This window comes from Mangifera indica, chromosome 7 (genome assembly GCF_011075055.1).
Source record: "Mangifera indica cultivar Alphonso chromosome 7, CATAS_Mindica_2.1, whole genome shotgun sequence".
Taxonomy (NCBI): Eukaryota; Viridiplantae; Streptophyta; class Magnoliopsida; order Sapindales; family Anacardiaceae; genus Mangifera; species Mangifera indica.
This window is the reverse complement of record NC_058143.1, coordinates 19,149,537-19,164,654: the sequence shown is the minus strand read 5'-3', so window position 1 is coordinate 19,164,654 and position 15,118 is coordinate 19,149,537. Positions and strand designations below refer to the sequence as shown.

Sequence of the window (15,118 nt, the reverse complement as noted above, 5' to 3'; positions counted from 1 at the left end):
GAGTTTTATAATATCAATAAACCTGTAGGTATAATTTAATACATAATTGATAAATATACAAATTATAAGGTTTTGTTTTTTCTTTTAACCAAGCTCGAGTTAGCAATTGATAGCTCAAGTTGTTGAGTATTAATTAAATCAAATTGAGTTTGAGTCTAACAACAGTGACTCATACAGGACAAATGTTTCCCTTCATACAAACTTGCCTAATGTTGACGTAATGAAATGATTCAAGGGATATTTTGCATCTTTTGCATATAAAAAAATTTCAAAATTGACCACTGTTCCTTATTCAGTGTAACATCACTTTCATTATATAGAGGAAGTCAGGTCTTTACTGATTGTTTTTCTGTTTACTGCCCTCTTCTGGAGGCATTGCTAGAAACTGAAAGATTGTCTTAACCTGCTCAACATCGAGCCTGTACTTCTCGGCAATCTGATTGGCATCCATAGGGCCGTCATGATCCTCAGCCTTTCCCTGATGCAGAAGCATGATGTGGCGAAGCTGTGCTACATTTAAGGTTCCCGGTGGGGCTGGCCTTTCTTCATATCTAGTAGAATCTCGCGTTGTGTTTCGAAGTTTTGGCATTGGTCTCTTCTCTCTTTCCCGAACCGAGGACTGCAACATTATTTTAGAATTTCATAAATCACACACCAGACACAATCGACATGATAAAGTTTCAAGAATATCTCCCCACCACCACCACCACGATTATCGTATAAACACTGAATGTACGTAGAAAGAACCATTTTGTGCACACAAAAATTATGTATCTTTAGTTTTAAGTACTCAATTTGGTATCCAAATAATATGATTAAATGATTTTAAATTAAAAAATAATTTAATGCTCAATCACACGATAACACATTATCTGAGTATCCAATTGAATACTCAAAAATAAATACATACAATATTATTATTATGCATATATTTTCTCACCATGCTATTGCAATGGTGGTTAGCCACAGTACATATATTCAAGGCATGAATGAAAAACACTGCAGAAATAAACATTGCACAAAAGAGCAATTCTCGGGTACCAGAAAGAGCACCCTTGAACTAGGGTGGATTTGGACCAATCGAGTTTGTATCGAATTTACCTTTTGGGTCGAGTTTGGCTCATTTGTCTTTCTGATAACACAGTTTACCAATATAACGACATTATTTATTTTGTTGGTAATTTTGTACACCAGCTCAGACGAATTTGAGCTGGCCCTGGGCTTGGCTGGGATCAAATCCTACTCTTACTCGAACAAATGTTTCTAATTCTAACCACAGTTTTCAACCATCTAACATTGATAGATATTAAATCTTAACTGCAATCTGTTCAATAGCAAGCACCAATATTCAAAATCTCACCTCACCCATCTCAAGTTTCCCTGCAGGCTTTGTTCTAACTCTTCCCAGCATTTGACCAAGCATTTCATCGTATCTGGGATCTCTTTCTTCAAGCACATTGTCGGCATTGAATAGTTGAGCCTCATCTTCAAAACATCACCCAAAATTATAGAATTTAGCACATTTTCTCCCAATTATGGTGAGAGGAGCACATTTTCTCCGCAAATCATTCTATGACCAAATTTACAACAATTTCCACCAGCAAATGGTAACCCAAAATGCTAACTAATTCAAATGCTATTCTCTAACCATCAGAATATTAGAAGCCAAAGAGGAGTTTGCTTACCAGGACGATCGCGACCGTCCAATGGAGCAGCAGTCCGGGAAATCTTGACCTCTTCGGCGGGGCCCACAGGTGGTTTCCGATAGACGGCGGTCTTCGCTTTTGTTGGAGGCGAAGAGGCTGCAATCCTTCCAGTCGCTCGACGAAATGCCTGACCCATGTTTCTCTTGAACTCACTATTAATGACCAACTCAAAACGACACCGCAACTGCTAAGCTTCGAATTCTAAATTAAAATACGGGATTGTGATTTGTTTATATGAAAAGGATAAACCCTAAGTATGGCCCTGGGTCCTGCGGAGAAGAAATGAAGAAGAGGAAGATGAATGTGGAAAGCACGTGCCTGCTTGTTAAAACGATCGAGGTCCGGGAATCAGAAGGCCACGTGGATAGCTTTTTAGCAAGCCAAGTGCCCACTCTTGTCCTTGCTTCGTGCACCAGATGATGTCTTTAATGGGCTGGTTTTTAAATCCGGATTGGTCTGGCTGATTCAACTGAAAATCTTTTACATATATATATATATATATATATATATATATATATATATATATATATATATATATATATATATATATATATATATATATATATATATATATATATATATATATATTTTATATATATATATATATATATATTTATATATATATATATTTATTTATTTTTATTTATTTATTTATATTAAATAATTTAAAATTTCACTAATTATGAAATTAATATAATTTGAGTATAAACCCTTTTCTTAAAAAACCTTGTAGCTTTACTACTTTTGTTCATTTTTACAGTCTCAAGCTAAAAATATTTATATTTTTTATCTAAAAAAGTACTTACAAAATCACCTTCAAACAATTTACCAATCCAATCACTAATAGTAATCAACCCATGTTACTTGGAACCAGAAATTTGAGGAGATCAAACCCCAATCAGGTATTAAAACATAATAAATAGTTATTAAAATACTAATATAATTAAATAATTTAAATTGAAAATAAATAAATAATTAAATCACTAATTCACACGATTATTCATCAATTAATATACTTTTATACCCATTCGTTAGTGTACAGTGACATTACTCAAATAAATAATTTGGCCTGAGAAATGAATAATTTTAATCTGATATTAACTTATTTAAATGATTTTATGTATAAAACCTTAAAAAGGCAACAAAGGCCAAGGACAAAAACAGTAGCCTGTAAAGCAGCCAATATATAATTGTTGAATTGAAGCAACTGAAGTTGACACCTGAAATTACTTCAGAAACTGACTGCTTAGAGCAGAAAGTCCATCTGCTTTTCCAAAATGCAAGAAACCAAACACTGTTCCACTTCTGTTGAATGTTGGTACAACTGATAGACCATAAATTTCACTTCATTAAGGGGTGGTGATTTTAAATGAAAACAAACATATCAAATAAAGCAACCTCTAGTATCAATGTGGATTCTGTGTTGGAATATAATGAACTCAAATAAATTCTACAATGGGAAGAGAAACGTGATCATAATGTAATCAACTGGTCTTGAAACTTATCCCACTCAAATTCGAATTCCAGCAACTGCACGAATAACTACCGCTGTCTCCTCAGTCTTGATACTTCCCAGAATGTTTGCATGATGCCAATGGTCTCATGGACAATCTGATTTCATGAAATCTCTAATACAGGTTTCTTAGGGTTGAGAGCATAAACCTTCTTGTGCTCTTGGCAAATCACAGAGTAGCCAATGGGGATGACAATCTTCTATATCATATGAAAACTTGCTGGAAGTTACATGCTTATACTATAATCAGAGCACTCAATCAAGTTTTAATCCAAGATTTGATCCATCTTCCCTCAATTTTTACTTTGAAGCGAAAATATTGTCATTATCACTACACAGATCATCTCCCCTCTCATAGTCATGCAAATCAGCAACAGCACTGCCAAGATTCTCATTAACTCTCCCCCTACCACGGGCATTACAAGAAGGTAAGGGGTTTTCTCATGGGAAAGCATCTCCGAACCTCCGCTTCTGTTTAGTGTTCAAAAATCCAAAAGCAAGAGCTTCAAGTGCTTTAGTGGTCAGTGGACGGTTTCTTGTACTCTGTCTCCGATTGATCATGTTAGGTTGCTGTTCCAAAGTATGCAAATGTGCACCGGAATCATCTGGTTGCCAGCTTGTCTGATCTGGTTGTCCTTCTGTCTCTTCCTTCATAAAAAATTGATCAGTTTCACCATCTGGAAGCATGGGCAAGTTTAGGTCAATCACCCTTCGAGGTAAAGGTTCTTCACTAGAATGTTCAATGCCAGAAATTGTATTACTGAGAGTGCCTTCACTACTTACAACTAAGCTGGCCTTAGACAGAGAGCTGGTGGATGGTAACATCTTAATTGATGAATCAACTTCAGAGGTAACACTCTCACCGGAATCAGCATAGCCAGCACAGCATCTGGTCTCATCTTGTTTTACCATCGAACCCGCCAATTCATTCATTGTGCCACTGGTTGTCTCTTTGCGATTACAAGCATTTAATCTCCGACGTTTTTTTGTAACAGGGGCTAGATGAACATTATTGCTAGGTTTTGTTCTCTGGCTCAGTTCGACTTTTATTCCATCTCTTGCTTGTATGTCATTGCACATACTGCTTTTCTGGTCTGACAATTTTACAACAGGCGCATTAGTCAAATCAGGGCCACCTGCTGACAAGGGCCCATTTGTAGCATTCCTTGGGATCTTTTCAGAAGGTACATCCATATCAAAATCAGCCCCATTTGAAGAATTCCTGACCAACCTGTCAAAAGACCCATCAATGTCCATCTTTGTTGGTTTCAAACCATTTTGCTCTTCCCTATCAGAACACATGGTACCAGAAGAATCAGATTCATCTGTTGACTCAGAAGTTTCTGTGTCACTATCTTGAGAATGACTTCTGGCGTTGGGAGCACTCCTCATTTCAATTGGCAAGCTTCTCAATTCTCTAACCTTCATTGTTCCCCTGTTAGCAAGACTTGTGTCCACAACTGTAAACTTCATGGCATCCATACGATTTGGAGTACGGGGCCTGAGATAACAGTGCCGCTGCTGATCAGCAGAGTCTGCTTTGTTCACTTCAGTTTTATTGGCCCATCCATTTTCTTCCTTGCTAATATCTCCCTTATCAGCTCCAAGCTCAAGCTCAAGAAGACCAGGTTCACCAGCAACTTTACTCAGGACATCACTGACAGAATCAAAATAGTGGTTTCCCTTCACTAATTTCCTTCTTGAAAACTTCTTGACACCAGGTACAAGAAAGACCAGTGGATTCTTGGGCCCTGCAGCACAACCATGATTATTTGGCTCCTCAGAGTGCCAACCTCTTGCTAGTAAACGAGGCCAAACAGCTTCCCAAAAGAGATCACTTGACCGTGCTTTGCTTAACCTGTGACCTCCTGTTAGAAAATCGATAATCTCCACAGATGTAAGCTTGGACCATGCTTTGCCAATAGGTATCTCTGGACGGCCAGCAGCAACTTGATTAGACTTCAAAGGCTCCATGGCCATGCTTGTGAGATCTTGCTTCCCTTTACCAATTCCAACTGCCTCCACAAGAGCAGTCAACCCAACTTTAGCCCTTAAAGCGAAAACATATTCTTCCAAAGAAATTTTTCCCTCCCCAAGTGCCTTGGAATCCTAAAAATGGAAAAGATTTACAACATAATAGTAAAACAAAATCTTTTTCAGATGACTTGACTGTTTGTGAGGGTAAACATAATACAAAATTTCTTTTAACTTAGGAACTAAACAGAAGACAGTACAAGAACTTCACAAGAAAAATATGAAAATATGCTAATAACTGCAATCTGATCTAGGGATGACCTAATCATTTGTGGAACCCAAAAAAAGGACTAATATATTCTGTTTTAATATCTATTATCTTCCACTTAAAAGTATGGCACTGAAGATGAAGCAAAAAAGAGTTAAAACAGACAAATAAACCACTCTTAGTTCCTAAACAAGTGCTGAATAAAATCTTACAATAAGTTCTCTATAGTTATGAATTATGTTCTTTTGCATGCAAGGAAAATGGATTTTATATGATCTGTCCACACTCATTTGATACATTTTCCATTTAACATGACAGCAACATGTTGAGACAACAGATAAAGTACCTCCAATAGTGTATTTGGGCTTTCCTCTGACACATGGGGTTGTAAACGAGATAACAATTCCTGTTGTCTCATTCCTGTAAAAATTCTTTGTCCGTATACACTTCTTTTGCTTTTTATTTTCCGGCATTCTGACCACTTACGGTATTTCTCAGACCCATAAAATATTCCATAGTAGAATGAAAGAATTTCCCCCATCCCTTTACTCCCGACAAATTTCTTTACCTGAACAAGATTCTTTCCAAAGATATATAAACCAAGGACAAAACTGGCTTTATCAATATCGCTCCATGAGTCATGTGTTGAACCAGGAACCAAACAGTAGCCTTTGCCACCACGCTTCTGATCTGTTTCAGTCCCTATGTCCAATACTATATCCTTAGGCGCAACTTTTGGTTTCAAATTGCGCCTTCCAGTAACATTTTGGGTCCTTTTAGCACATCCTGAGGTATCAACTGAATGACTATTAGCTTCCGATGGTTCATGTTTATGGCTTCCAACTTCTTCATTGATCCAAGTTACTGGTATTGGTAGTCCCATAAGCAATGTATGGGGAATGTGAGCTGGATTTTTGGTGTCCAAGAGGCAGTCAGATTCTGCTACTAGAGATGGAATATCGACCTGATACTCACCTCCAACTCGAGGAAGCAATTCTAGATCCCTATATTCATCACATACATCAGTAGATTCTGGAGAAAGTAAATTCTCAGTGAATGTATCGCCAAGAACAGCCGCACAATTATTTTCTTGCATTCCATCCATCTGCAACAAAATTTGAGGACTCCAATTTTATTATACCTCAAACGACAGCAAAAAAGAGAATAAAACACTTATCTATCAGCAAAGAATAGAATAAGCCTATTATTCAAGATTATATACCTTTGAATCTAAAAGTCTCATGTTGTTAATGTTTCTGTAGTGATAAGTTAGCAAGAATAATAGTATTCTCATACTTCCATGAGATATCTAAACAAGACTACAAATTTATACAGATAATAATATAAATAAATAAATAAAAAGGAATGGCAATTGGCAAGGTCCAGAAGCTTATGAGCTATCAGAACAGTGTATTTCTTCTTACTTCCAAAATATTCGAAATACTCACCAGATAACGAAATTTCCCAGTTCCAACCCTCCATGAAACATACACAATTTTTTTTTTTTTTACTATTGATCAAAATTCAGAATATTAAACAGTAATAATTCAAAAGACAGGACATAAAAATAATAAAAACCACAAAGAAACTTAAAATGTGAAATCAAACTTCGCTATATATTAACAGTTAACAGATATTACTCAAGACAAATCAGCATATAAATTCCTAGTAAATAAGCAATATTCAGAAAAAACAAACGCAATAATAGAGAGCAGTCACAAACTAAAACGAAACGAAACAAAACAAAACAAAACAAACCCAGATCCATTTTTGGACCCGAAATGAACCACGAAGACAATCGCGTAACCATAAAAACTAAAACTTACAAAAAAAAAATATATATCAGTACCCAGTAAGCGCATTTATGGTCATATCAAACAAATAATTCTCAGAGCTGAACACTCTACCCAAACAAACAAATAAAAAAATAATAAACACAAAGCAAGAAACACAATTTACAATGAGAATTCTATTACGATCCCCAGAAATTCAAGGTTTCAAGAAGATGAAAAGAAGCGTAAAAAGAGAGAAGATAAGAACAAGTACACTAAATCGTAGCAGAAGCAAAGCACAAAACAATACAAAGACAATTTTACTATAAGTATTAAGCTTCCATGTAGAGGAAAACTAGAATAACAATAATATTATTAATATTAATACTTACAAAGAAAACACGTCAAAAACCAAGCTAAAGAAGCAACCTGAGGAAATGGGTATTCGTTGTTACGCACCGATTAACAGCAACTTATAGATTAAAAACAAACAAAACGTGAACTTGTTCGCAGTTAAAGAAAGAGAAACTCACACAAACTTATATATACATATGTTTACATAAAAAAAAAAAAAAATAGAGAAAGAGAGAGAGTACCTTTGAAGAGAAAGAGAGAGAGGTTAAGGTTTCATGGCGAGAAGAGAAAAATGATAGAAATTTGAAGAAAATGAGATACAGAAGACCCTTTCTGTATTTAAAGCAGCGAATAAGCGAAGCGAAAAAGAGAAAATTATTTATAATTTTAATGGAAAAATATTATTTTTATTTATTTCTATTTATTTTCTTATTTTGCTGTTGTAGTATTGTTTATAGGACCCACTGGTACGTTTTTACATGGATGAAAATTGACGTCTCCACGCGCCTTTTACTAGAGCGTGGAATGATACATTGAACGCGTGGCGGTTCGTCAAGATTCCTAGACAGAAGCGCCCCTCTAATTTTTTTTATTATATCATTTAAGCACGAGTCAATTACACATCCACACAAGGTTTGCTCAAAAATACTTTCAAGCCCTTGGCCATGAATCGGAAACCTTTTAATCCAAATTCGAGTCTAAACACTTCGACTCAATTGATTGACTGAATCCAAATTTTAAAACTATAATAATATGATTGGATCAATCAATATAAGTATGATCTAATCTTTGATCAATGTCACACATAATTCTATTTTTATATATTTCATTTTTATAGTAACCCTCAATCTTTAAAATCATTATGAAACCGAAAATCTTATACGGTTTTATCGTATTATTACCCATGTGAGGATGATTCACTTGTGACAATCTTGGGCAAAAACCTGTTGGGTCCAATAGAGTGCTACCACGTACGTGTGCAGAATGGGAGATCTATAGATGATGGCCCAATTACAAAAAGGTTGTAGGATATACATTACAGTTGATAGTCGCAGGAGATTATCTGAAGAAGCCGATAAGGAGTTTTGAGCCGAACGTGGGATGGCATGTGCGCGTGGGGAAAACAGCTTCATTTTAAATGGATTTGTTTATTTAAATGACGAATTAATATTTTGTTGTGTTTTGTAAATTAAAAGTAATAATATAGATTATTAATAATAATTAAGTTTATAATTATAATAATAATTGTAAGCCACGTGAAGTTTAAAAAGGCTTGAAGAAAGGATCTTGTGCTGAGGTGGCTGCTTTCGCCTAACAAACGTGGCAATCTTCCAGAGGATGAGTGCGGAAAACTAGCGTGTGCATCCGTTGCAGAGGATTATCCTCCCATTAATATTTTGATGGAATTTTGACATAGTTAAAATCCATAAACAAATAGACGGTTCTAAGAATCTGAGTGCTTCCAAGTTGAACTCATGCACGTGACTGTCACGTGCCTCTCTACCTTATTTATCCCAGTAATTGATTGATTAGAGGTAAATTAGAAGCATAAAAGAATCTTCAAATTCTTGTATTAAATTCTTAACTAAAACAAATTGCGTGTTCCCACACTGAGATCTAAATATTAATTAATTAATTAATTAATTAATAATTATATTGTTTTCCATCCTAGTTATTGAAAAGAATGCCCATAGATTAATTATAAACTGTTGACCAAAACGACTTGGAATTTTGAAAGTTTCGGTCAGAAGCTCAAACTTGAGACCGCGTAATTCGCTTGACTTCGCTTGCATTTGCATGTACGGTATTGAGTGAACTCTGAGCATCTCCACTTCGAATTTATTTATAGAGTTAAAATTATAAATAATATAAATTTAATTTGAGTAAAAAATAAATTATTTTAAATTTATAATTTAAATCAATTGATTGAATTAATAATTTAGATTTATAATTTAAATTTATAACTTTTTGATAAAAAAACGTTATTTTAATAATTATTTTATTCAATTCGAATTATATAATGAATTAAATTTAAACTAAATTGAGTCATCTACTTAATTCACGAGTTAAATTAAATTAAATTAAATCAAATTCTTTTTAATTTAAATTTAATTTAATTTTAAAAACAAGTTAATCCTTTTAGTTTAAATTTGATATAATGAATTTGAGTCAAATTAAGCTAACCGGATTGAAATACTATCTAAATACACTATTATGCAATCGTTTACTAATAGGGATAAATTCAATTCAAATAGAGTTTACGAAAAGATATAACTCAATTTAGATCAAGAAAGGAATAAGCTCAAATTTGACAGGAACTAAGCTAATTTTATTCAAATTTGATTCAAATATTTTTGATCCAAGCTACAAATCGAGCTGGTTCAAATCAATTAATGTTAAACAAATTCTATTTTTATTGTTGTGGGTGCACTCCCTATTGGGCTAATTCTAAATTTTGTTTTGACGTTTCAACCAAACCTAAACAAATATTTTTTCTTTTAACCAAAACCCAAATGAGATTTTGAGTAGATTTAAATCAAGTGAGACCGAATTTGTTTATAGTAACTTACTCAACCCATGTTATGTGCTCGGATCAAGCTCAATCTAGTCAAATTCAATCCAAGCATTTTCGATTCGAGTTGTTAACCAAATTCAAGTTAAACTTGAGTGAAATCTACCTCTAACTACACAAATTTGCCATGTGTTTGCCTAATGATAATCCTTTATATCAATATTAACTACTTTGTGAGAAAGAAAAATGTCAAAGTCTCTCCCAGTTTTCAGTTGAGAATCAATCACACCAATCATTTGATAGCATTGGTGGAATCCTGATTACTCATATGCTTCACTAATGGGACTTAGTGATACGTCTCAACCACACAGATCTGAAACCTTAAAAGCCCAAAGACTAAACGGGCTTAATCCAATAACTCTTGCTCATAATCAAAGTGTAAATACAAGCAAACAAGTAGCTGTTAACTCAAATTCATTCGAATTAATATACAATATCATCCGAGAAAGAAATAAACAGTATCATCCATGGTAAAAAATGAATAAGTATATAATCGAGCTATAGATTCGTAGATGCTGTAATGGCATCCACCCCAGTTAAAACCTGCAAGTCTTTGTTTCCCCTACAAGCAAGAAAATGAAGTTTCCTGCCTACGTTTTAGGAACAGTGGACTTAGTTTTGTCAATACGCAAAACTTCCTTGGCCCATCTATTAGGATTCACACCATTGTCCATGCCTCTCTCACCAAAAATCTCTACTCCTAGCTAACTCTTAGAACTTTAACCCACCTCAGTACATGTATATATTTACAACCAAAACAACTGCGCCAATTATTTCACCATGGACATTACTAGTATTGATCCCATGAATGAACTAGACTTGGCTAAGGTTAAACCAGAAATTCTGGTTTCTCCTAAGAATCCAACTCCTATGGAGACTGTTTTCTTATCAAACATTGACCAAGCTGTGACTTTTCCCGTTGACACAGTCTTTTTCTTTCACTCACCTTCAAAAAAGAACTCTTCCTCATCAACCCAATACACTGCTCAAAGAGTGAAGAAATCTGCGGCTGAGGTGCTTCCTTTTCCTTACTATTTCATGGCTGGAAGACTTAGAGCTTTTATGCAACAACGCTGGAGTCTTGTTTGTGACTGCAAAATCAAAATTTATGTTAAAGGATATTGGAAATCTTTCTCTTCCGAATTGTAATACATTTCAACACTTTGTTCATCGGCCTGGCCTACAGAAAAGTATCGCAGAAACAATACTTTTCACTATCCAGGCAATCACTGCTTAATTATTAATTCTTCCACTACTAAGCATTAATTTGCAGGTCACCATGTTTGCATGTGGACGCTTCTCAATTGGGTTTGTGACAAACCATGCGATACTTGATGGAAGATCAGCAAGTGAGATGCTTGAGAATCTTGCCTCTATTTGTAGAGGGGAAAGTCTGCAAACTCAACATTCATAAAATGATAGAACATGGTTGAAAGCAAGAAGTCCACCTCAAATCAAATATCCACATAGTGAATGTAAAATGTGGCTTAAATGTGTTAGAGGGTAATCTTGTCAATATGGAGTCTTTAGTGGTCTGTAAGGTAATTTGAAGCAAAAGGGGTAATTTAGTCTTTTGTGCTGAATATTTACCCTAAGTACATAAAGGACTTTATTAGGGTTGAGCGAGAGACTTTTTTCTTTTGTGTGGGTCGGCTTCCTTGTTCTTGCTCTGCTCTCTGAAATTAGGGTTGTGTTTTTGTGATTTAGTTAAACTAGGGAGAAATCTTTTGATTTTCTTCGGTTGTGTAAATATCTTGAGTCTCGATGAAGGCTTGGTGTGAGACTTTGGTTCACAGCGTGTCATAGTCGTGTGAGGTGTAAATCGGAGGGTTTTGTAAGCTGTATTTGCTTATGTTTAATAGTGGATTCGATTAAAGACTTGTCTCTGCCTTGGATGTAAGGTTTCAAATCGAAACTTGAACCAAGTATTTCTTGTGTTTTTTTGTTGTTTTTTTATGTTGTTATTATCCTTTGATTACTTGCTAATTCAATTCACTAATATGATAAATCTTGTATAAACATTCTTAATAAACCTAATCCAAAATTTACAGTGAATATGTAACACTAAAAGAGATTTCAGCTCTGGCTTCTTGTTTCACTGCATCAGATCAGGCTTCTCCATCTCCATTAACTTTTTCTGGCAAATTCACAAACTCATCTCTTTCACTCCCCAAATGTTCAACTTCCTCAAACATAAAGCCACGACCAAGTCATGCTCAAGCTTCGAAGTCCTCTTAGCTCACATATGGATAGCGAGAACAAAGGCGGTTTACAACAGATGAGTTTTCAACGGTTCTTTTTGCAGTGGACATAAGGTCTAAAATATCACCACCTTTGCTAAAAGGGTTTGTGGGAAACTGTGTCGTTACAGCGTTTGCCACTGCAAAAGTAGCCAATCTGGCTGAGAAACCGTTCTCATTTTGTGTTGAAAAGATGAAGGGAAGGAGAGAGTGACAGACGAGTACGTGAGGTCAACCATAGATTGGCTCGAGGTTTACAGAGGGATTCGTTCTTCTGCTTTCTCATCAGGCACGCAGAAAATGCTGAGATTCATGATGCACCATTTGCGGATGTTTATTCAACCAAATTGTCCATGATATAATACATGGGAAAAAAATTGGATTTCTTAAAACTTCAAATCAAGAATTTGTTACTGCAAAAACTTGATTCCCTTTGGATCATAATATAATCTTCAACTCTTCAACAAACTCAAAATTAATATGAGAAAGCAAAACTAGTCCATTCATAAGAAATTCAACAAGATCATTGTTATTAAATTGTGGCTGTCTCTTTCAGAAAAATCATATCAGGAATATCCATAGCCATGGTCAGGCTTTAGGGCAAGTGGGTATAAAAGGAAAGACTATATACTATATATGTATGTATGTATGTATGTATGTATGTAGTAGGTTGTTGACGTCAATAGTTTTATGATTTCTTTATTGATTTGACTGGATCCAAACACTTGATCACAATCACAAAGTTAGAACCTTAATTAATTTGTGACTCCAAAATACCAAACTCCAGTGGTCCAAACCCTAAATCCAGAATCAATATCAAATTTTCAACACACAAATCAGTGAGTGGGAGGGAGAAGAGGAATCTTTTTTATATTACAATTGAGTAACAGTGATCCATCAGAAGTACCACACTGGATCTTCTTAAAATTTTTCTTGAAATTTTCAAAGGTACTAAGATTCTTTAACATTATATTTGGTTTATTCATCATCAATACTGTTATTGATTTTTGTTTTTGTTTTTTTTTTTTTGAAATATTACAAAAAAATAAAAGCCATAATACAAGAGGCATACACTAAGAAATGCTTGCAGTGTCAAACTGCCAATACAAGAGAAAGGAAATCAAATTGGGAGTCTCTCTAATACCACAATCCAGTGACGACAAAAATTAATCATAAGTTTTCTCTTTTTATCTTCAATCTCAATCAAAGGATAAGATTGAAATAAAAAAAAGGGGCATTCAAAGCAAAAGATGAAAAATCAAAGTACATGTCAAATGACTTTAAATTTTGGTGAAATCTTAAATCTAGAGACTATGTTGTGAATCTTGACTCAAACAAGGCTATAAATAAAAGCAACCATAGTCTATTTTCTTTATTCATATATGAATCATTGGTTTTTGTTGCTTCAACTCAATTTTCTTTAGTCATATTGGTTAACTTGTTTACTGGATTCCTGTTGGGAAAGCAGAAGAGAACAACTGAACAAGCATGCATAGCAAAACATATAACTCATTGATAGATAAATATATAAAGTAAAGCCACTAAGTAATTTTTTAATTGAGGCAGTGTTGTTGGAATTCTTGAACTTCAGAAACGTCAAATGAAGGAAGTGGATCTGCATTGATTTGTAATCTTCATTAGTCCACTTGGGTATTTTATTTTATTATGTAAATGCAAGTTTACCAAGGAAACACTTCTCATTGCTTCTTATGAATTCCTTTATCAAACGCTCTTGCATGTCTACTTAGACCACTTTTAAGAGTAAAACCAAATAAAAACTCTTGAAAGTAAAGCTATATGAGCTACATTTATCACTTTATTTATGGCTTCTTTCTATAAAAATATTCTTAATTTTATTTAATATTTCTCTTTTGAACCATTTAAATTATAAACAAATTATGTTGTGAACTTGTGCATACAGAGTTGAAATCACAATCATATTCCAATTAATCTATTACTGAGGACTTTCCTTTGTGATGACATATTGGCATGCGAGTCTACTGAGTTTAGACTTTGAATGAAATTAAAACTGATCTAATTAGATAATTAATCAAGGTTAAAAGGACATATTACCAGAAGCCAAGATTAGTCAGTATTCTAATTCGAAAAAGGCTCCAAAATATTCTAACTGCCCATGCCCACTAACTGATACTATCCAACCAACAGCTCATCCATTGAAGTTTGAACAGTACGAAAAATCAGTGAATAGCCACCTTGGAAGTTCAACGAATTATTCATATATTATTCTTCATCATCAGAGAAGTACAGCTTCTTGAAGATATATGAAGTGGTACCACTTTAATCAATTTAGAGAAGAAAGAGATATCTTCAATAATTAATCCATAATATTTGAATAACAATAAAATTATATATATTTATTTTAAATATATATATTTAATATATATTATCAAATAATTATATAATTTTAAATTGAATATAAAATAAGATTTAACTATATGATAATATATTATATTTATATTTATGATATGTTATCGTACATATTATACATTAAATCTAACTTGCTCTAAATACGTATTGTTTCATGTAAATCTAACTTGTCAATTTATAAGGCAACGTAGTGCTCCATGTCACAACATACAACACATTTGAGTTCACGGCCATGGGAGTATTGATAAATTTGATTCTGACGCTAAACCCATACCACAAAACTACGAAACAAAAACAAATAAACAAATCATCCGCTGTCGTATTGAATGAT

At 34.1% G+C, this 15,118-nt stretch overlaps 3 protein-coding genes across 5 annotated transcripts; 1 reads left to right on the top strand and 2 right to left on the bottom strand.

Moving 5' to 3' along the window:
- Positions 1 to 106: 106 nt before the first annotated feature.
- LOC123221307 lies at positions 107 to 2,157 on the bottom strand. The gene is made up of 3 exons (XM_044644116.1): positions 1,686 to 2,157; positions 1,361 to 1,485; positions 107 to 619 (listed from the first exon to the last, which is right to left on the bottom strand). The coding sequence occupies exons 1-3, from the start codon at positions 1,840 to 1,842 to the stop codon at positions 335 to 337; spliced, it is 567 nt and encodes a 188-aa protein (XP_044500051.1). The 5' UTR covers positions 1,843 to 2,157; the 3' UTR covers positions 107 to 334.
- Positions 2,158 to 3,034: 877 nt separating this feature from the next.
- On the bottom strand, positions 3,035 to 7,919 carry LOC123221229. 3 transcript variants are annotated; one of them, XM_044644002.1, is made up of 4 exons: positions 7,830 to 7,890; positions 7,626 to 7,662; positions 5,808 to 6,566; positions 3,035 to 5,328 (listed from the first exon to the last, which is right to left on the bottom strand). In XM_044644002.1, the coding sequence occupies exons 3-4, from the start codon at positions 6,564 to 6,566 to the stop codon at positions 3,661 to 3,663; spliced, it is 2,427 nt and encodes an 808-aa protein (XP_044499937.1). In that variant the 5' UTR covers positions 7,626 to 7,662; positions 7,830 to 7,890; the 3' UTR covers positions 3,035 to 3,660. The 3 variants fall into 3 exon arrangements, with proteins under 3 accessions (XP_044499937.1, XP_044499936.1, XP_044499935.1); XM_044644001.1 differs by lacking the exon at positions 7,626 to 7,662 and having other exon boundaries at positions 7,830 to 7,919; XM_044644000.1 differs by lacking the exons at positions 7,626 to 7,662; positions 7,830 to 7,890 and adding an exon at positions 6,684 to 7,590.
- A 3,020-nt stretch (positions 7,920 to 10,939) lies between these two features.
- LOC123221556 lies at positions 10,940 to 11,573 on the top strand. Its single transcript, XM_044644383.1, has 2 exons — positions 10,940 to 11,242; positions 11,433 to 11,573. The coding sequence occupies exons 1-2, from the start codon at positions 10,940 to 10,942 to the stop codon at positions 11,571 to 11,573; spliced, it is 444 nt and encodes a 147-aa protein (XP_044500318.1).
- The last annotated feature ends 3,545 nt before the right edge of the window (positions 11,574 to 15,118 follow it).